At 27.0% G+C, this 21,445-nt stretch overlaps 2 protein-coding genes across 2 annotated transcripts; both read left to right on the top strand.

Moving 5' to 3' along the window:
• The first annotated feature begins 3,473 nt into the window (after window positions 1–3,473).
• LOC108728096 (importin subunit alpha-1-like) lies at window positions 3,474–13,450 on the top strand. Its single transcript, XM_018456456.1, has 11 exons — window positions 3,474–3,539; window positions 3,788–4,089; window positions 6,228–6,480; window positions 7,263–7,398; window positions 7,652–8,019; window positions 9,220–9,546; window positions 10,019–10,263; window positions 10,377–10,635; window positions 12,018–12,156; window positions 12,246–12,604; window positions 13,121–13,450. Exons 1-11 carry the CDS (start codon window positions 3,474–3,476, stop codon window positions 13,448–13,450), a joined length of 2,784 nt encoding a protein of 927 aa, XP_018311958.1.
• A 1,345-nt stretch (window positions 13,451–14,795) lies between these two features.
• Window positions 14,796–18,177, top strand: LOC108728050 (importin subunit alpha). The gene is made up of 6 exons (XM_018456400.1): window positions 14,796–14,876; window positions 15,110–15,408; window positions 15,513–15,765; window positions 17,087–17,222; window positions 17,321–17,694; window positions 17,833–18,177. The coding sequence occupies exons 1-6, from the start codon at window positions 14,796–14,798 to the stop codon at window positions 18,175–18,177; spliced, it is 1,488 nt and encodes a 495-aa protein (XP_018311902.1).
• The last annotated feature ends 3,268 nt before the right edge of the window (window positions 18,178–21,445 follow it).

Raw genomic sequence — 21,445 nt, 5'->3', positions numbered from 1 at the left:
AGTACTCAATAGAGTCCGACTGAAACTTTTACTGAAACTAAAAACGAACACTCATTACGTGTCAGTTTCGATTGAAACCATGTAGCTCTTTTTCATAAATATTAATTTTAATATATGTAATTATTGTTTCAATAAATTATCATGTTTATGAAGAAGAAGTCAAAATTGACACACAATCGAAATTTCGGTTTCCGATTTCGGCTAAAATTTAATTATTGTTTCAATAAATTATAATATTTAAATAATAGCCTACATGCCTATATGATATATATATGTCTATATGATATGCCTATACCCAAGTAGAACACAAAAGTCATGAGGACATCATCATCTTATTTTATCATCTTATTACAGACCTCATTCGTCTTATAAGTCAATTTTTTGATATCAAATGACATCATGATGACGTCTTGTGATACCATTATGACTTAATTATGACTTCGTGTTCTACCTGGATATGATGTATAGGCATGTCTATATAAATGGCCTTTATTTTTTAATTTCGGCTTCGGTTGAAATTAACATGTGTTAATACATAACTAAGTGTTTCGGTTTAGTTTCGATAAAAGTTTCGGTCGGACTCCAGCTATCGACCAATCAAGTTTTAGAAATATTTGCGTGACAAGAAGCATTTCAATATAATTATATATATAAAGTACGTGCCTATATATTTTCTGTGTATTTACATGTATAATTACATATAAAGTTTTATATATTATAACATATGATTATATATGAGCAATTTTTGCTCATTTCTATGAAGTTTACTTTTAAAGAAAAGGCAATGCACAAATTACAATATATTTCTCTAATTTTTAATTCTTCTTATTATTTTTCCTATATATAAACAAATATTGTGTAAGAGAAAGAAAATATATATTAAGTATAATAATATATATATATATATTAATACTTTATAATATATATATAACTATAATAGAATTAAACATGCGCGAGCAACGCGTGCGCTATTTATTTAATTTCATTAAATGTGACATATATATATGTATACACATATACATATATATATCTATATATCACACATAGTAGCATTATGCAACAAATAATAGTGAGAAAAGTATTTTCAATTAACTTACACATTCTTAGCACAGTCACTAATACAATAAAATATAATTACAACTAATAATTATTAAATAATACAATAGAAAATTGAGAAAACAAATGAGAAATAACCATTAATGTAAGATACAAAACTTATTACGATAAAATAAAATTAATTGCTTAGAAATATAAACTGCTCTTTTAGTACATATACTTTCTGTATTGTCCCGTTTTATTATGAATATATAGGTCCAGAACGCGCTTTTATCTCTGAAATTCTATAATATGCGTAACGTAAAGTATATGTTAGCGCACAACAGTTGTAAGCGCGTTCTGAATACGGCCTTAATATCAATTTAAATACTCTAGATTATGTTAAACAATCGATGACCCATGGTACCCTGTGACCCATGGTGTTCCGGTTTCCCCTATATATACCTGTGAAAAAATTTTTCATACACATAATTATGTATAAATCATTACATCATTAGATATAATTACATATGAGCAATTTTTTTTACATCTTCCAAACTTGATTTTGCTAAAAAAAAAACAAAGCGAAAATTATTCTTTTGATTATTTTTTACGTTTTTTTACTTAATATTATTTCCTTTCTTATACTAAACGGTATACTTAGAAAAGCAAGAAGAATGTATGGACATGTATGGACATAGTTCATATATGATTACATATATTTATATTTATATGTAAACATATGTTCATATATGAAAAATTTTTTCATATAAACCCAGAGCTCATGTTCATACCATATATACATGTTGTACATGGTAAAAAGCTGCGCGAAACAATACAATAACATCGTTATTGTCATTAATAAGAGTTATAAAATAAGGATCTAAAAATCGATAAACGGTTAAAATATCGCATGACATTCACTCATACGAAGTTACGCACGTGATGCGATTGAGCTTTAGACCACCAATTCGCATCGCGGAAAACGGGCAACAATCGATTATCGATTTAATATTATGAGAACTTTTTTGAATACAAAAACTTTTTTTACAGAGAGAAGAAAGTTTTAACAGTACTAATCTTATTTAATTTTGAACAATGGTCTCATTTTTTGTATGTATTGCATGAATAAAAAGTCGTAATAAATAATTTTAATACATTAACTAAATTATAGCGTAGAGATCTTTGGGACATTTAAAGAATATCTAGGATAAATATCTATTTAATAGATATTTTGTGGACTCCTAGAATATCCTCGGGAAGTCTGAAGAAAAAGCAAATGATTGTCAAATATTAGCCCTAATATATCCTAAAAATGTCTTATGAGACGTCCTAAAGATTTCCATAGAATATTTATTAAGGACATCTTTTATACATTTTCAGAAAAAACTATTCGTCGGTAGTGCCAGAACGTATAAATTAACGAATTTTACTGCTCTTTAAAAGTACGAAATTTAATATTATTAATTGTTTAAACCTACATTAACAATCAAGTAGACCATCGTGATAGTTATTCATAAGCGGCGTCTAACTTCGACGGCAACTTCGATTACTTCTAACTTATGTTAGAAGGTATTGTAAAAATTTTAATATATTAAAAATTATTTCATCTTAAAAATTAAATTTCTACTTGATCAATAATCTATTAAAATGAAAACAAAAATCATGTAAATGTTACGCGTTTCTCCACTAACGAAATTCCCCCTCAATTTTGCAGAAATCATTTCTTGGTTCTCAGAAAACTTTAATACGGTTAATGTTAAGATAGTCACTGTCAAAACAAACACGCTTAGCTGTTCGTGCCTGAAATAAAGAGTTTATTATCATACGATAATAACAGCGAGTTCGTATTTGTCCGGTTATCGACATTAACTGATTTTCGGGATCTAGAAACATCAACAAATCCGAGAATAAAAGACTTGCTTACACACAATTCGGGACACTCTCGTGCTCATCACGGACATCTTTAATCAAGTGCATAGTTTTGACTTTCATTCGATAATTACTTTCATCGATATAATTATAAAAGGTAATATTTTTCTTCTTTTTTATTTTTGACACAATAGTAATAAGTTACTTAAATTCTCCGACAAAGAATAAACGGGCACACGTAGTAAAATCGGCAGCTTAATAAGGTAATTATTATACTGGCTAATTAGTAAAAATATGCTTGAAATAAATTTATTTATACAGATACTATATATATATATATATATATAAATGAAGCATGTTTATAAATTTGTTATAAATTTCCATATAAATAAATATTCAACACTTTGCGTGCAATTATTATATATGATAAATTTTAAATTAGCAACATTTAATACAATCACGTTTTTATACGGTCATCGCAGTATATACTATCTTAAAGATATTTTGTTTATTTCTAATTTTTTTTAACGTTTATGTAAGTAAATTTACAGTAAATCATCTAGACAATGTTTTCTCGAGGAGATCACGATCATGCATTCACAACAAACATTGAAGATTATTTTAAAAACGAAGTAAGTGTAAATTAAATTATTTTGTGATTTATAGAACTTACATAAGAACTTTATAGTAGCTAACATTTTTATTTCCATCATATATTTTATAAATTTGAGAATGAACGTTATATATTATGTAAATACATTACATGTTCTTTGATATTCCATATAACTTTTATTAAAACATTTCAATCATTTAACATAAATCACTACATGTACCATATATGAAATATTTTACTTATTTGATACATGTAAATGTATCTTAGGAGTTATTACAAACAAGAAAGGGCGCAGTGGAACTATGTCAAGCCATAAGAGAAGTTCGATTGATAAAACGCAATTTTGATGCACAACAAGAACTGTTTAGTTTAATGTACAAAGCTCCTTTTTCATCCGTTTTGGATTTTTCTGCAGATGAAATAGCAAGCTACATAAACTCGTCAGACGAAACATTACAATTACTGGCAATTCACATTTACAAAAAATTAGATCGAGAAAGAAATTCTATAAAGTGTATGATAAAAGGTGGCATCGTATCACGCTGCGTTGAATTGTTAGACAGCGACAAGTATGTATCCACATGAAAATTAAGAAAAGAATTTATAGGATTACGTAAATTGTTTATAACCGTTTATCGAACTCTTCTGTAGCATATATGTATATATACAGGGTGTTTCCAAATTAAATCGCAAAACTTCGGGAGCGTGTAGAGGAGTAAAAAACTAAGAAAAAAAGTCCTATAGACATATGCTCGTTTTTGCTCCGTTTCAGAGAAATCGAAAAAAAATGTTTACATTTCTTGCCATATCTAGCACCGACATATTTGATTACATTTTCCACTTTCTGTTATGAATTTGTCAGTCGCTCTTTGAAAGCCTTTAACAGTAGATGAATTTTGTCTTTTGCAATATGCCGCGTACGTATTCTAATAGTGAATATGCTGATATGGTTTTTGTATACGGTTTCTGCAACGGTAATGCTTTAAAGGCGGTGCGAGAATATGCACGACGATTTCCAAACAGAAGAGTGCCAAACCGAAGAGTGTTTATGTTGACATTTAATAGATTGCGAGAGACTGGAACATTTTCAATTCGACAAGAAAACAACCGATTTCAAGCAGCGTTACGAAGAGATTTGCAGGCAGGGAATCGTATTTTACAACATTTTGACAATCATCCTGAGACCAGCGTTCGGAATGCGTCGGCTGTATTGGGAGTGTCACCACAAACAATTTGGCGAACTGTAAAAGGAGATAATCGCTATCCCTACCACATTCAAAAAGTGCAAAATTTATTACCTCAAGATCATTGGAACAGATTGAACTTTTGTAACTGGTACCTTCAGACATGCCACAATGATATTTTATTTCCATCTAAAATAATGTGGTCAGATGAGGCAACATTTACCAGAGGTGGAATAATTAATCAAAGGAATTATGGGCTCATCAAAATCCCAGGTCTGTTAGAGAATACAAATTTCAGCAAGAGTTTTCTGTTAATGTCTGGCTTGGAATTTGGAACGACGTTTTAGTGGGACCGTTTTTTTTACCTGCAAGATTAAATGGGGACCGTTTTCTAAATTTCTTGGAGAATGAATTTTCTGACTATTTAGAAAACATCCCATTACAACAACGTACTGAAATGTGGTTTCAATTAGATGGATGCCCTGCTCATTACAGCAGAGTCGCTAGAACCTGGTTAGATAGAAAATTCCCACAACGATGGATTGGACGTGGAGGAGCAGTACATTGGGCAACTCGTTCGCCCGACTTAACGCCATTAGATTTCTATGCATGGGGTACTCTGAAGCAAGAAGTTTATTCTTCGCCTATTCAATCAGAGCAACATTTGAGAAATCGTATCGTAGCTGCAGCGAACAGAATATCGCAAGAACAGTGCCTGGCTGCTACAAGAGCCGTGTTTGACAGATGCAATGCTTGTATTGCTGCAAGAGGTGCACATTTCGAACAAAATCTTCATTAAAAAGTTTATAAATAAAATAATTAAAATAATAAATTAAATATATTTTTTTCTTTTTTCGTGATTTCCTGCGAAACAAAGCAAAAAGGAGCATATGTCTATAGGACTTTTTTTCTTAGTTTTTTACTCCTCTACACGCTCCCGAAGTTTTGCCATTTAATTTGGAAACACCCTGTATATACATATACATATACAGGATGTTCCAGAATGATCGTATTTCCTTTTACGGGCGTATTCTTCAGATAATTTTAAGACAAAAATCCTAATACGAAAATATCGAGATTACAATAATTTTTTGAATTATAAGCTAACTTTAAATGCTTATAAATCAAAAACTATTTTACTTTTATAATCTTTATTATTATTTCTGAATTCTTTTAAACATTCTAAGATGAAAATCCTAATACGAAAATACGAGGCTATAATAGTTTTCGAATTACAAACTATCTTTAACCATTATAATTCAAAAACTATTGTAGCCTCGATATTTTTGTATTAGGATTTTCGTCTCAAAATTACTTTAAGAATACATTCTTAAGAAGAAATGCGGTCATTCTGGAACACCCTGTATATGTATTTATATATACATAAGCCAATGATAATAAATATGTTTCAAACTTCATGATGTTTTCAATTTAATCGTATATTATTGACCATTTCTTTTGTGATTTATTTCTTCATGTATTCATGAGAATAAGACATAATTTTTTAAATTCTATTTATATAGCATCTACTTGCAATATGAAGTAACATCTTTATTAATTACTATTACTTCGAGTTTATCCGAAGGATCGAAGAATTTTATAAAATATGAAGCAATACCAAAGTTAATAAAGTTACTTAAGTCTACATCTTCAATTGTTGTGGAACAAGCAGTGTATGTCTTAGGAAATATAATTGATATTCCCTATGCATGTGACCTTGCTCTTAAATATGATGCTCTATCTCTTTTAGTTGATTTAATTAAACCTGATATTTCAGTAAGTGACATTTTATTTAGAAATATTCTTTGACTACATATTTATCTTGCCTGCTTTTTTATTGTCAGCGCTGATACTCAGAAACAACATTTTTATTCGTTTGTTTAGAGAGTCAGTATATAAACGTTATTTGTAATCAAATAGTAATAAGTGTGATAAAAACATTTTTAAACGACATTTAGTAATAATTAATCATATAATACTAACAATGAATAAATTTTGTAATATAATATTATAAGATATTTTGCATCATATTTGTAATTTATAATATTACTTTGAGTTATATATATAATTTTGTATTATGCTTTCTAATATATCATTGTTTTTATAATATTATATTCTTATCGTCATTTTGCGAAAAACTGAAGGTAATTAAATTATATCGTTATTTTGGATTAAAATATTCGGATAGTAATATTCTTAATATTACGTTTAATTATTTAAATTATAACTAGAAATGAGATTTATAAGTAATACTTTAGAGAGAGAGAGAGAGAGAGAGAGAGAGAGAGAGAGAGAGAGAGAGAGAGAAATATATACTATACAAATGTAGATATATCTATACATAGCAATGTCAAACTAAGCTTCTTATAGAGACAGCATAGAAAGTAAATATAATAATTCATAAAGAAATGAAATGATACGTTAGCAAGCGTTTGTAAGCGTTTTTAACATCAAAGCTAGCAAGTCAAACTTAGCTTTTATGTCAAATAAAATTTTAAAACTATGTTTTATTAAGTAGACCATATTCCAATATTTTTTGATACTGAGAAAATATGCAGGTGACATTCATGGACAATATCTCATGGGTTTTATCTAATTTATGTCAAAGGAATCCACCTTTAAATCTCGAATTGATTAGACCTGTTTTACCAGTTTTTGATCGTCTGCTTAATAGTGAAAATAACTACATGATCTGTAAGATATTCGCGATGTATCTGTTCTATCGTTACTTTATGTATTATGTATTTCATCCCTTATGGAAAAATATTTATATTTATTATATTAAATATCAGATTTGTGAAAAAACTATTTGAATGGATATTGTACAATATTTAAATTCAGTAATCTTCTAACTATTTCCAATAGCTTTTCGCGAGTTTAATAATATTTTTCCATAAGAGAGAGAGGGATTCTAATTTTGAAATATTTATATTGCTGTTTAATCTAGCCGATACCTGCCGGATACTTTCTTATCTTACTGATGGAGCCAACAATAATGTACAAGCGATAATGGAAATTGGTTTTCTACCGAAAATTTTAGATTGTTTGATGTCGAGGTTAAAAAAAATCTTTACTCCAGCATTGCTCATCGTAAGAAATATAGTGGAAATTGGTGATGATGCTCAAAGGGATGCTGTCATCTCTGCGGGAGGAATGTCGCGTCTTCGTAGTTTGTATTGGTATTATGTTTACAAGAAAGACAATATTGCAAAGGAAACTATTTGGTTAATTTATAAAGTGGCAAGCAATACGGACCAAATCCAAAGTGTAATAGATGCTGATCTGTTACCAGTAATGATAAACGAAATCCTATTTGTAAGTATTTAATAAGAATGAAATATTGATTATGGAACTAGTAACTAGTACATAATACCAGCAACTATTATACTTAGTACATAATTTAATTTCATACCGGATACATACACGAATTTCATCACCAAATTTATGTCTAAATTGTAAGCAGAATCGTAAGGCTCGTAACATGTTCCTGTAAGACTTGTAAGAATTTTTTTAAGTGCTTATACCTTTATACAATATTTTTGGAGATAGCATCTTACTAGCTATAAAATTTACAAGAAATTGTAGATATTTACGAATATAATACGTTTTACGATACATACGCATAAAATTAGAATACTAGTCATAAGATCTTATACAAGTTTTACGTGAACACGTGATGACTCTTAAGATTCTGCTTAGAATTGATACATTAGTTCAATTATATAATTGGAAGCTACATTCAAGGCCTCTAAGCTATGGACTAAAGTTATACATTTGATATCACTATGCTTCTCAAAATTACATACAGAGTACACCCTAAAGTAGATCGGAGAAAATGTTTTTACGATATGAAAAACATATAGGATTAAAAGGTATCATTCAATGCCTAGATAATAGGTATTAATAAAAAGTTTCAAGTTAGTTGGAGAATGGTTTTGACTGAAATTTTGAGCTCGAACTATGATGATTTAGCTTAATTTATAGAAAAATATGAAAGTATATGTTATATCCAACATATTTACGTAATTTATTGATTTAAATTGTATCAGATAATCGTAATTAAGTACGAAATTATAATTAGAAAACTATTTAACCATTAACTGAAGAGAGATTCACAATTTCAAATACACATATAAATTGTGAATAAATCTTCGTTAATTACTTTGGGCTGGTCTATAATCACAGTCTATAATTGTAAAAACAATTTTTTTTCCAATCCATCCTATTCACACCTGTAAAAGTGTCAGCTTCCTGCAAAACTGATATGCAATTTTTACGACACAGTAAACAGTAATGAAACTGGTATAGCGGTGTAGTCACATCTAAGCAGACTGAATTTAGCATAAACTATACCTACAAGATATCGTATTATTCTACAGTTTTATATTCCATAACTACCTCCTTTCGGCTATGGTTATAACAAAAAATCAGACTCGTTTTAAATATTAATATAAAGTAATACAAATATTTTGATACAAAATTTCATAGATCAATATATCCATAAATTTTTTTTAGGGAAAAGCAAAAATAATAGCCGTATATGCTGTAACTACTATGATAACGAGAGCAACAGTTCAACAGTTTACTCAGTTTGTGAATGCTGGTATATTACCAGCTCTTTGTAATTTACTTCCTTCAAATAATGATAACAATATTATTAATGTCTTAATTGGTCTGACTAAAATCTTGCATGCTGCAAAGAAAATAGGACAAGTAGAAAGTCTTGCCATTATGATAAAAAAAATTGGAGGATTAGATAAAATAGAAGCTCTTCAACACCATAAGAATGAGATAATTTATAAAAAATCTTTGGCCATAATAAATGCGTTTTTTTCTAAAGAGGTTTGTACATTGTTATTTTATGTTTATTTAAGTCGAAAACAATTTATATAGGAAAGTCTTATTTTTTTATTTTATTGTTTTTCTAAAGGATTTTAAATTTTATCTGAATAGAGAAAACATATTATAATTTTTATTTGTATTATAATTAATATTAATTAATAATACAAATAAAATTTATAATATATGTTTTACATATTCTTAATTATAATTTTATTTGTATTAAAATGAACGCCATTGTTCATAATATTAATTAGATAAAAATTTCCATATATGTATATATATATATATGTGTGGAACTATTCAACGTATTTAAAATTATAAAAGATGTTTCTTAGGATATCTTTCATATATTTAAGATTTATATATAAATATCTTGCATGCTTTTTGATATCATACATAATTTATGTTCAATTATGTGATGTAGTTATGTACATCCAAAAAAGATGATCAATCATCAAAATGTAATGTTTAGGCGGAGCCAGAACTTCCAAGTTTATCGACAGAAGCTGTTATTCCATCTCCTCTTTCTTCTCTTTCTGTAGATACAACTGTACATAAAATTGTACAAGACCTGACACAATCGTCAGACGAAGTATTACATATACTAGCAATTGAAGTTTATAGCGAATTATTTAATTCAAAAACAAATCCTTCTGTAAGTGATACCTTAAAAAATGATGTATTATCACGCTGTATTGAGCTCTTAGATAGCGACAAGTATGTATATGAAAACTGAAAAAATGATTTATCTATTTAATTGAAATGTTTCTTCATATATTGTACAATGGTAGATATAATATTTAAGATATAATTTTTTTATTTTTATTTAGTCCTGTCTTGCAACTTGAATTAATATCCTTGTTAATTGCTGTAACTTTGGATACATTTTCCAAAAAAGCACAGTATGTTATAAAAAATGGACTAATATCAAAATTAGTGAAGCTACTTAAGTCTGCATCATCTAATGTTGTGGAAAAAGCAGTGCATGGTTTAGGAATTATAATCGAAGACAGACCATATGCACGTGATCTTGCTCTTGAACAAAATGCTCTACCTTCTTTGGTCGAATTAATTAAACCTGATACCCCAGTAAGTGAATGTAATTAATAATATTCTTTAATTATACTTTCTTACTTTTCATTATTATCATTATTAACCTTCAAAAACAACATTTTTTTCCGTTCATTTAAAAAATGTATGAATGAAATTCGCATACTGAACAATATTAAGTGTAATAAATAATCACTAACTCTTTGTAAGCGATTACATTTTTAAAAGAAATTACATTTATATAATTTATTGTTAATAGTAGCCATAAATCAATTTTATAATTTTACATTTTTCTCTTCTATGGAAGAAAATGAAGATAATCAAAATTATTTGATTTAAAACATTTAGATAGAAATATTTTTCACATTCTGTTTATTTAATAAAGTTATAACTAATTTAACAAATAAACTTAAATAGTGCTTTTTAATGCTTTTTAATACTGCAAAGTAAATAATAATTATTAATAAATATATAAAATTATATAGGAAAGTGTAGAGTTATTCATTGTAAAGAGTGGATACTATAAAGTATTTTAAAAGATTTTAAGGGGTGAGTCTTTATACAAGTTTAAGCTGAAAATTTCATGCGACTATATGTCCGAAACGGCTTAGTTTCAAAGATACATGTTGATAAATTGAGGAAAAATTTCGTTTTTTTTTCAAAAACTTCGAAAACCACTCAAGTGTTATTTTGGTTTTTCCAAAAATTTCGAAAACCACTCGAGTTATATTGCAATTTTAAACATACAGAGTTTCATCAAAGTAACTCGAGTTTTTTGAAATTTTTGAAAAAAACAAAACATTTTTTTACTAGATATTCTGTATCTTTAAAATTAAGTCGTTTCGGATATGAAGTTTTCGTCTTGAATTTGTATGAGAAATCACTACTTAAAGTCTTTTAGAGTAGTTAGTACCCACCCTGTATATTGAAGAGTTATTCCTTCTACAATTATTGTAATAAATGATAAATATTTCAACAATGATAATCTCAAATATACTATTCGTATGAGAGTAATTATTTATTATTTAAATTTCAATATAGTTAATCTATAAATAAGTCTCTCACTCTTACTCTTCTCTTGATAATCATTTATTTTGCTTGATATCAGGTCAACATCATGGTTTTTTTTCATTTATTAGGTCAAATATATGGAATATGTTCATATTGAAATGAAATATTTCTTGAATTACTCTTATTTTCTTTTTTTGTTAGCATCTGCTAACAAAATTAAATTTTATCTTATATGTTTTTAAGAAATCGCTCTGAAATACAAAACAATGATAACGATATTTGTAAGCGCTCTTAGCATAAAAGCTAGCAAGATAAACTTAGCTCTTATGTTAAGTAGAATTTTAAAACTATATTTGTTTAAGTAAGTAGACAATATTTCAATATTTTCTAATACTGATAAAACGATGCAGGTAGGATCTATGTGCAACACTGTAAGGACTTTAAGTTATTTATGTAAAAAATTGAATTCAGCTTTATCTCTTGAATTGATTGAGCCTGTTCTACCAATACTTAATTACCTGCTTAATAATGAAAATGAAGTTTTACGTTGTAAGATATTCACGTTTTATCTATTATTTTATATATTGTGTAATTTATTCTAAATTTTTAAGATACCTTTATGTTGCTGTTTGTTCCAGCCAATACTTGCATGATGCTCTCTTACATTACTTGTAAATCCAACGATAACGTACGAGCGATATTGGAAACTGGTATTTTACCGAAAATTTTAGAATGTCTGACATCGAAGGAGAAAAGTATCCTTATTCCAGCGTTGCACATAGTTGGAAATATAATAGAAATAGATGAGGCGTCTGAATTGGATGATTTAGCGATACATTTGCCACATTTTTGTGCCTTGTTACAGAATCATCGCGCCAATGAAGTTATTGCAGAGAAAATTGTTTCGATTATCTTAGGAATGATTAATAATATGGACCAAATGCAAAATGTGTTAAATGCTGGTCTGTTACCACCAGTGATGGAAATATTTAAGTTTGTAAGTATGTTTAGGCAAACCTAAAAAAATCAGCCGAATATCTGTTCTAATTATTTTTGAACTTAAATAAATAGAAATACAAAATGTGCGATTCATTATTTATATTTGAATGTATTCATGTTCATATTCTATTATTTATTGATTGAACTGGAAAAATCAGAAGCGCAAATTTGTAAATGTCGAAATGAGTTCATTTTTATTCATTTCAATTCATTCTCTTTTGCTGTACTATTAGTATAAATAAAAAATAAATAAGAAGCCTCTGAGAGCCGACATTTAAAAGCCGGTTTAAGCCATTTTTCATCAGATCAAACATGTATTAAGGAAAATCGAAACTTTGATTTAAGAATCGTTCACTAGCGACCTCTAAATCTTAATATTTTTTGATAAAAATTTTGGGGTGTTCTTTTGATATGAAATGAAGCTTTTGAACTGAGAGGCGATTAAAAAAATATTTTCTTTTTTTCTTATCAGTCTAATACATATACATACATGTACATGCATATTTGTTTATAGAGAAAAGGAATGGTTCAAAAGATGGCTGGATCGATTTTAATGGATTCAATCTCGTGTACGACAAGTCAACATCTGATTGAATTAATAAATGCTGATGTATTGTTAGCTTTTTGTAATTTATTGGAAGCGAAGGATTACGAGCATGTTATTAATGCTTTAAATGGTCTAAATAATATCTGGGATGTTGCAAAGAAAATAGGAGAAAGAGAAAGACTTTTTACTATAATCAAAGAAGTTGGAGGATTAGATAAACTGAAAGCTCTTCAATATCATCAAAATGAAATAATTTATGAAAAATCTATGGTTATAATTAGCTTATTGTTTTCTTAACGAGTTTGTATACTTATTTTATGTTCGTAAATCGAAAACTGTTTACATTAAAAATTATTGTTTCTTTTCATAAACATTTTATCTAAATAAGCAAAATATGTAAAATAAATTGAATTATAATTTTTATTAACGTTATTGAATTAAATAATACTAATCATATGTTATTAATGTAATAAACTAAACTGGAATTTAATAAATGAACTGTTTTTAAAATATTGAAGAATTTCTCCTGAATTTAAAGAGATTTCTGATTGAATTTAACAGATTGAATGATGGATTGATTAACAAATTTAATTTCTTGATGAATTTATTTTTGAATTCGTACTGAAAGACTATTATAGTTAAGGGATCAATTGATATACGACATGATTATTATTTTGTAATACATGATAATAACTACTTACAAAAAAATTAGAATAGATATCAACCAATTAAGTTTTAGAAATTTGCGTGACAAAAAGTAATTACTAAAAAGCATTTACATTTAATCAAATATAAATATAATTATACACGGCGTCTCAATAATTTTATTACAAAGTTATATCTCCATTACCGTTAATGATATATGGAAATACCTAAGAAACAAATTGTTTGATTCGAAGGGACACATATTGTGATTGGGAATCATTTTTTTTCAATGTCATATTTTTAGTTATTTCAAGTTCATCGATTTTTTTGAAACGGGGGGGGGACTACATATTTCTATTATTATATATCGTATAATAAGATCGGAACGAATCCAATGATGAATCTTAGAATATCTTAGGGAAAATCTGAGGAAAAGAGCAAATAATTGTCAAACAGACTCGATTAGCTGTTCATATCCGAAGTAAAGAGTTTAGTACATGACGCGATAATAACAACGAGGTCGAACTTGTTAGTTATCGACATTAAGATAAACAAATAACACGGACATACTCAAGGGAATCTGCAGTTTGATCAGGTAATTATTGCACTGGCTAATTAGTAAAGATATGCTTGAAATCAATTTATTTATAGATATTATATAAATGAAGATTTAGTCATGTTTATTTATTTATTATTAGATATCTATAGAAATCATTATATTTATTATAGAAAGTAAATTTGAAAATAAGAACATTTAACATATAATCACATTTTCGTATTATACGTTGGTCGTATTATAATATTATTCGAGATTTCTTCACATAATCAAATGTAAATTTTGATTAAGTTAATTATAGACGCAGTTTACCAGATTCGGATGTATAAACTATTTCTCACTGTACTCTAATTTATCATGTTATCGTTATGAGTATATTTCTAATTTGAATCTTCTTTTTAAACATTTATGCAAGTAAATCTACAATAGATCGTCGAGACAATGTCTTTTCAAGAGGATGACAGCAATAGACACATAGCAAAATTTAAATTTGATATGATTGCATTTGATAAGGCATACGAAGTAAGTGTATATTAAATTATTTTCTAATTTATAGAACTTGAATAAAAAATTTATAGCTGATAATATTTTTATTTCAGTTCTCTGTATTTCATATATTTTAGATTTAACTTTATACGTAAATATATCTTTTTCGATATTATGTTTAATTTATGTTAAGATATTTCAATTATTTAATATACACTACTACATGTGTATGAAATATTTTACATGTACTATATATATATATTTTTTAGAAGAAACGAATAGAAAATGATGCAGTGCAGTTATGTAAAGCCATAAAAAATAATCGATTATTTAAACGTAATTTTGATCTGAAGCAAGAACTAATAGATTTAATGTACCAAGCTGCTCTTTCACCCAAGTCTGATCTTTCTATAGATAAAATTGTGAACTATATAAATTCGTCAGATGAAACATTACAATTACTGGGAATCCAAGCTTACGCAAAATTAAAACAAGAAAAAAATCCTTCTATAAATGATACGATAGAAGATATATTACCACGCTGCATTAAGCTTTTAGACAATGACAAGTATGTATACAAAAATCGAAAATATGATTTATCAAATTAAGTAAATTCTTTCTTCATATATGAATTATTTATGAATAAGAAATAATTTCTTTATTTCTATTCAGTACTTCCTTGCAATTCCAAATAGCATCTCTATTAGCTATCATAACTTCGGATACAGTCAAACAAATGCAGTTTGTTATAATGTGTGAAACAGTATCAAAATTATTAAAACTACTTAAGTCATCGTCTATTGTTGCGGAACAAGCAGTGCGTGCCTTAGGAAATATAATTGAAGATAAACCGTGTGCACGTGACTTTGCTCTTAAACATAATGTTCTACCTCTTTTGGCAGATTTAATTAAATCTGATACTTCAGTAAGTGATATTTGATAATATCTCTTGATTATATTACTCTTGATTATCTCACTTGCTTTCATATTGTCAGTATTGACAATATGATTCACAAAGAGAAGCTACGAACTGTCTCAATTTCTATGAAACTTAGCGAGCATATATATTGAGTGTTCCTTCCTAATATATAATAATATTATCCATCAAGAAATAGAAATACAAATTAAAAAGTTAATTAATATTTATTATCTTGAAAATAATTTATTGTCTGCGCCTAAAAGAGGATAATATTATATCAGGAAGGAACATTCAACGTGCTCGCCAAGTTTTTTAGACATTAGCGTGTTTGGTGTGACAAAATATTTTTAAAACCACCTACATTCAATAATAATTGATTGTTAATACTAGTAATGAATGATTTTTGTAATATTATACTTCTATTTTTATTGTAAAAAAGTGAAGATAATCGAATTATGTCCGTTGGAACATTTAGATAGTAATATTCGTAACACTTTAATTACTTAATTAAATTATAACTAATTTAAAAAATAGTATTTAAATGGAGAGAAAAATGTTATACAAAACATGTGTTTGAAAGAGAGAAATGTATATTATACAAAACATGCAACTAGCATTGATAAACCGCTTGTTAGTGACTGTGTAGAAACTAAATAATAATTATTTATAAAGAAATAAGATTATACATATACGAAAGTACAGAATATTTCATTATATATTAAGGAACGGTTTATTTCACAATTATTATAAATTTCTTGATATATAATAAAAACCTCAAATCTGCTGAAATATATATCTGAAGAAAATTAATTAAATAATCTTTTTCAAAGAGAGAGAATTACTAGCTTTTTTTCACAATATTTTATTTTATCTGATAACAATGTGAGATCATAATTCTTTTTATTTATTAGATCAATTATATATATGGAGTATACATTCATATTGGAATGAAATATTTCTTGAATTTTAACTTATTGTTGTTCTTGAATTTAGTTTTGTTTTTTTACTTGTTAGCAATTAGCATTTTAAATACTAATATTTGTGTTGGGCAATTAAAAGTGCTTACAATTTTCTTGCACTACCTCTTCTAAAAAAACGTATAAACGGGTAATAATAATGTATTTTTCCTAGGAAATTTCCTAGGAAATTATAACATATTTTTATCAAAGTGCTTTGAAAGATGCTATGATAACGATGTTTGTAAGTTTTTTTAACATAAATGTTAGCAAGACAAGTTTAGCTTTTACGTCAAGTAGAATTTTAAAACTACGTTTCTTCTAATAAGTAAACAATATTTCAATATTTCTGATTCTGATAAAATATGCAGGTGACATTCATGGACAACATCTCATGGCTTTTATCTAATTTATGTCAAAAGAGTACACCTCTAAGTATTGGATTGATTAGACCTGTTCTATCAGTATTTGATTGCATGCTTAATAATAAAAATCAATACATAATTTGTAAGATATTCGCGTTTTATCTGCTTTATCGTTATTTTATATATTATATAATTTATTCTAATTTTTAAATATACTCGTAATATCCCTGTTTGTTGTAGCCGACATCTGCCGGACACTCTCTTATCTTACCAATGGATCCAACGATAATGTACAAGCAATAATAGAAACTGCAGGCATTCTACCGAAACTTTTAGAGTGTCTGACGTTGAGGAAAGAAATTATCGTTATTCCAGCATTGCGTACAGTAGGAAATATAGTGACAATTGGTGATGATGCACAAAAGAATGCTGTAATATTCGCGGGAGGATTGTTACATCTTGGTAACGTGTTACGATATTATTTATGTGCCGATGAGAAAGATATTGTAGAGGAAGCTTTTTGGGTAATTTTTAAAATAGTTGGTAATACAGACCAAATTCAAAGTGTAATAAGTGCTGATCTGTTACCACTACTGATAGGAGGACTTCAGTTTGTAAGTATGTTTCTTATATTCTATTCTCGTGCATACACAAGAAAATCAGCCAAATACTTATTTTAAATATTTTGATAAAGAATATTATGATAAATACATCCTGATATAGATAAATATATCCATAATTTTTTTTTTTAGGGAAATGCACAAGTAATAGCCACATGGACTGTAATTGCCTTAATAACTGGAGGAACAATTCAACATTTGATCCAATTAGTGCAAGCTGGCGTATTACAAGCTTTTTATAATTTACTTGAATCAAAGGATTATCTAAATATTATTAACGGCTTAATTGGTATGGCTGAAATCTTGGGTGTTGCAGAGAAAATAGGACAAGCAGAAAAACTTGCCATTATGATACAAAAATTTGGAGGATTAGATAAAATACAAGATCTTCAATATCATCAGAATGAACGAGTTTATGAAGAATCTTTGGCTATAATCAACGCGTACTTTCCTCAAACGGTTTGTACATTTATTTAATGTTCATAAATGAAAAAAACAATTTATGTAGAAAACTTTATTTTTATCATAGATAATTTTACGTTTTTCTAAATAAGCTAAATATATTATAAATATTGTATTGTATGGTATTAATCATATTATTAATTTAATAAAAATATTCATATTCCAACAAAAATGAGAAGTTACTTTTTAAGGATATCTATTTCATATATATATTTAATATTTAACTTTATGTGTACTGAGAAAAAATATAGTCAATTTCAATAAATTAGTTGAAATATTTAATAAATATTACTGCAAACTAATTATTAAATATAAAGATATATTTATTTAGTACAAGAACCATTAATTTGATTGAACAATCATTTTTTTATTGAACAAATATTTATTTATTGCAAGTTTAGTTGGCAATATTGAACTAAATGTTTATTAAAATTGACTATGTTTTTTTCTTAATGCATAAATAGCTTTTTGATTGTATATATAATTTTTATTAAGACATTTCAATATTGAGAATGTTATTACATAAAGTTACTCATTACTAATTTTAAATAAAAAATAACAATACTTTTTTTAATTACTTCTTTATAATGTTAAAATAAAATATATATTAGGTTTAGAAATTATATACATTATTTAATAATCAATATTAATTCATATTAATCAATATAATAAATATTAATTGTAAAAATCAATATTAAAACTTAAAATTTAATTTAATCTATATAACAAGTTTTTCTTTACATTAAACTTATATCTAATACGTATTTGATAATTGTTTATATTAATATTTTTATTTTTTGTATGCTTTAGGAAATTAGATGATCGTAATTTTAAACGTAGATTTTGTTAAAAATATTTAAACATTGTTTTTAAACATTAATTAAATGTCGTTATTAAAAGTGCATTCCAATACCCACTGCCAATACTGAAAATTTATAGTTTACGTTACTTATATACAGATTTTCAGTATTGACAATGACTATCAAAATGCAGCTTAAGATACAAAATATTTGTCGATATTTACATTTTTATTGTAAAATATTTCTAGTCAATGAAAAATAATGCGATCTATTGAATAGTTATATAGATAAAAAGGGATTAAGTCACAATAAAGTAATATATGAATTCATTATCGTTACTATAAAAATGTAACGATGTTATCATTACCGTTGCAGACACAAAAAAGTAATGATTGTTATCGAAAAAAAATAATTGAAAATAATAACGCGTTTCTTCCCAATCCTTTATTTTAATTATTTAATATATCGCTACATGTAGATATGCAAAACATTTTACGTTTATATTTACATGTTTCCTAGGAGGCACGAATAAAAGAGGACGCATTACCAGTACAGCTATGTAAAGCCAAAGAAGATGATCAATTGTCAAATTGCAAACTTGATACACAGCAAACATTATTAGATTTAATAAACAAAAATGTTACATTAACTTCTTGTCTTTCTATAGAAGAAATTGTAAATTACATATACTCGTCAAACGAAACATTACAATTCGTGGCAATTCAGAATTACAAAACCTTATTACATAAGTCTAGGAATGATATCGAAGATAACATAGTATCACGTAGTATTGAGCTTTTAGATAACTATCGCAAGTATGTATATGAAAATTTAAAAAATTTGTCGATTTAAGAAAATTGTTTCTTCATATATTTATGAATAAGATATTATTTCTTTATTTTTATTTAGTTTTCGCTTACAATTTGAAATAATACATGTATTAACTAAGATGAGTTTGGGTACATTCAAACAAAAGCAGAGTATTATAAAACATGGAGTAATATCAAAATTAGTGAAGCTATTTAAGTCCACAGTGCCTTTTATTACAAGAAAAGCAGTGACTATTTTAGGAAATATAACAAAAAATATACCTTATGCACGTGATATTGCTCTTAATAATGCTGTTCTACCACTTTTGGTCAAATTTATTAATTCTGATACCTCAGTAAGTGATATTATATTTAATAACATCCTTTAATTACATTTGTCTTACTTGCGTATTGACACTCAGAAACAACATTTTTGTCAATTTGTCTAGAGAGTGTATAAACTCTATTTACAAACCGAAGAGCAATTAATACCTAGTGTGATAAAAACATGTTTTTAATCTTCCAGCGGGCGTGCACCCTTTCATAACGGGAGCGGGCGCGCCAGTGTACAGAGAACACCGTAGAATAAGACTGAAAATTCGAAAGGTTAAAGCATGATATCATCAAATAAACATTATGCGATGAAAGTTTATAATATCTAAATGATCATTTATTTAAAAAAATAAGTGTTACATTATTAGAAAATGGATTAATGAACAAGTTTTATTCGCTTTCAGTCATATTATAATTATTGCAAATAATAATTGTAGTCGAATGTTTTTTGCAAGTAAAATGAAAACATGTGTTGCATTTGAGGATGGTGGTTGTATTTTTGTACAACTTGCACCTCCCTCGCTTTTCATCGGTATTGAGCGATTCCTATATATCCTCCACAGGAACATTTTTCTGAAAAAATACCCTGATATTTTAAATATCGATTCTACGTAAACAACATACGTTAACAGAATGCGATTTGAGCGAATCGATAGCCCGAAAGACACTGAAGGAATACCTTGGGAAACCCAAATCCAAAAAATAGATTTTACCTGTATCCCCTCCATAAAACCGACGCGCATGTACGGAGAACACCCGCTGGAAGGTTAAATCGATTGCATTTAATAATAGTTAATTCTTGATACTAATAATAGCAATGAATGAATTTTTAATATTATATTTGTATCTTTATTACAAAAAAGTGAAGATGATTAAATTATGTCTGGTATTGATTTGAAAATAGAATAATATAATATTCGTAACATTCTATTACTTAATTAAATTATAATTTTATAAATATGATATAATTAAATTGTAGCTTAATTATATATTAGATATAATTTAAGAAATAGAACTTTAAGTGTGTGTGTTTAAAAGAGAAATTATGTACTATTCCAAAAATATAGCTATTCATGTGTGACAAATTTGTCTTTACTAATGACTGTATGTAGAATGTAAATAATAATTATTCATGAAGATATATTCTACAATTATTAATTTATTATAAATAGCTTTTTGTTTTACAATTATTACAAATATCTTGATAATCAAAATCTCAAATATATATTCATTCGAGAGAAATTAAATTAGTTATGATTAAAATTTAAAAATTATTTTCTATAAATACTTCTCTTTCCCATCTCTTTATAATATTTTATTTTATCTGATAATACAGTTTGA

Source organism: Mycetomoellerius zeteki, unplaced genomic scaffold (genome assembly GCF_001594055.1).
Source record: "Mycetomoellerius zeteki isolate Tzet28-1 unplaced genomic scaffold, Tzet1.0 scaffold58, whole genome shotgun sequence".
Taxonomy (NCBI): domain Eukaryota; kingdom Metazoa; phylum Arthropoda; class Insecta; order Hymenoptera; family Formicidae; genus Mycetomoellerius; species Mycetomoellerius zeteki.
The sequence above is the reverse complement of the archived record's forward strand: the minus strand, read 5'-3'. Positions and strand labels throughout refer to the sequence as shown.

What these genes read in the sequence shown, in the direction of transcription:
- LOC108728050 (XM_018456400.1), top strand. Translation starts at nt 14,796, where the DNA reads ATGTCTTTTCAAGAGGATGACAGCAATAGACACATAGCAAAATTTAAA. An exon ending in CATTTGATAAGGCATACGAA is followed by an intron (nt 14,877 to 15,109) that starts GTAAGTGTATAT and finishes TATATTTTTTAG; the next exon opens with AAGAAACGAATAGAAAATGA. An exon ending in TAAAAATCAATACATAATTT is followed by an intron (nt 17,223 to 17,320) that starts GTAAGATATTCG and finishes TGTTTGTTGTAG; the next exon opens with CCGACATCTGCCGGACACTC.
- LOC108728096 (XM_018456456.1), top strand. Translation starts at nt 3,474, where the DNA reads ATGTTTTCTCGAGGAGATCACGATCATGCATTCACAACAAACATTGAA. An exon ending in GAATTGTTAGACAGCGACAA is followed by an intron (nt 4,090 to 6,227) that starts GTATGTATCCAC and finishes CTATTTATATAG; the next exon opens with CATCTACTTGCAATATGAAG. An exon ending in GAGCTCTTAGATAGCGACAA is followed by an intron (nt 10,264 to 10,376) that starts GTATGTATATGA and finishes ATTTTTATTTAG; the next exon opens with TCCTGTCTTGCAACTTGAAT.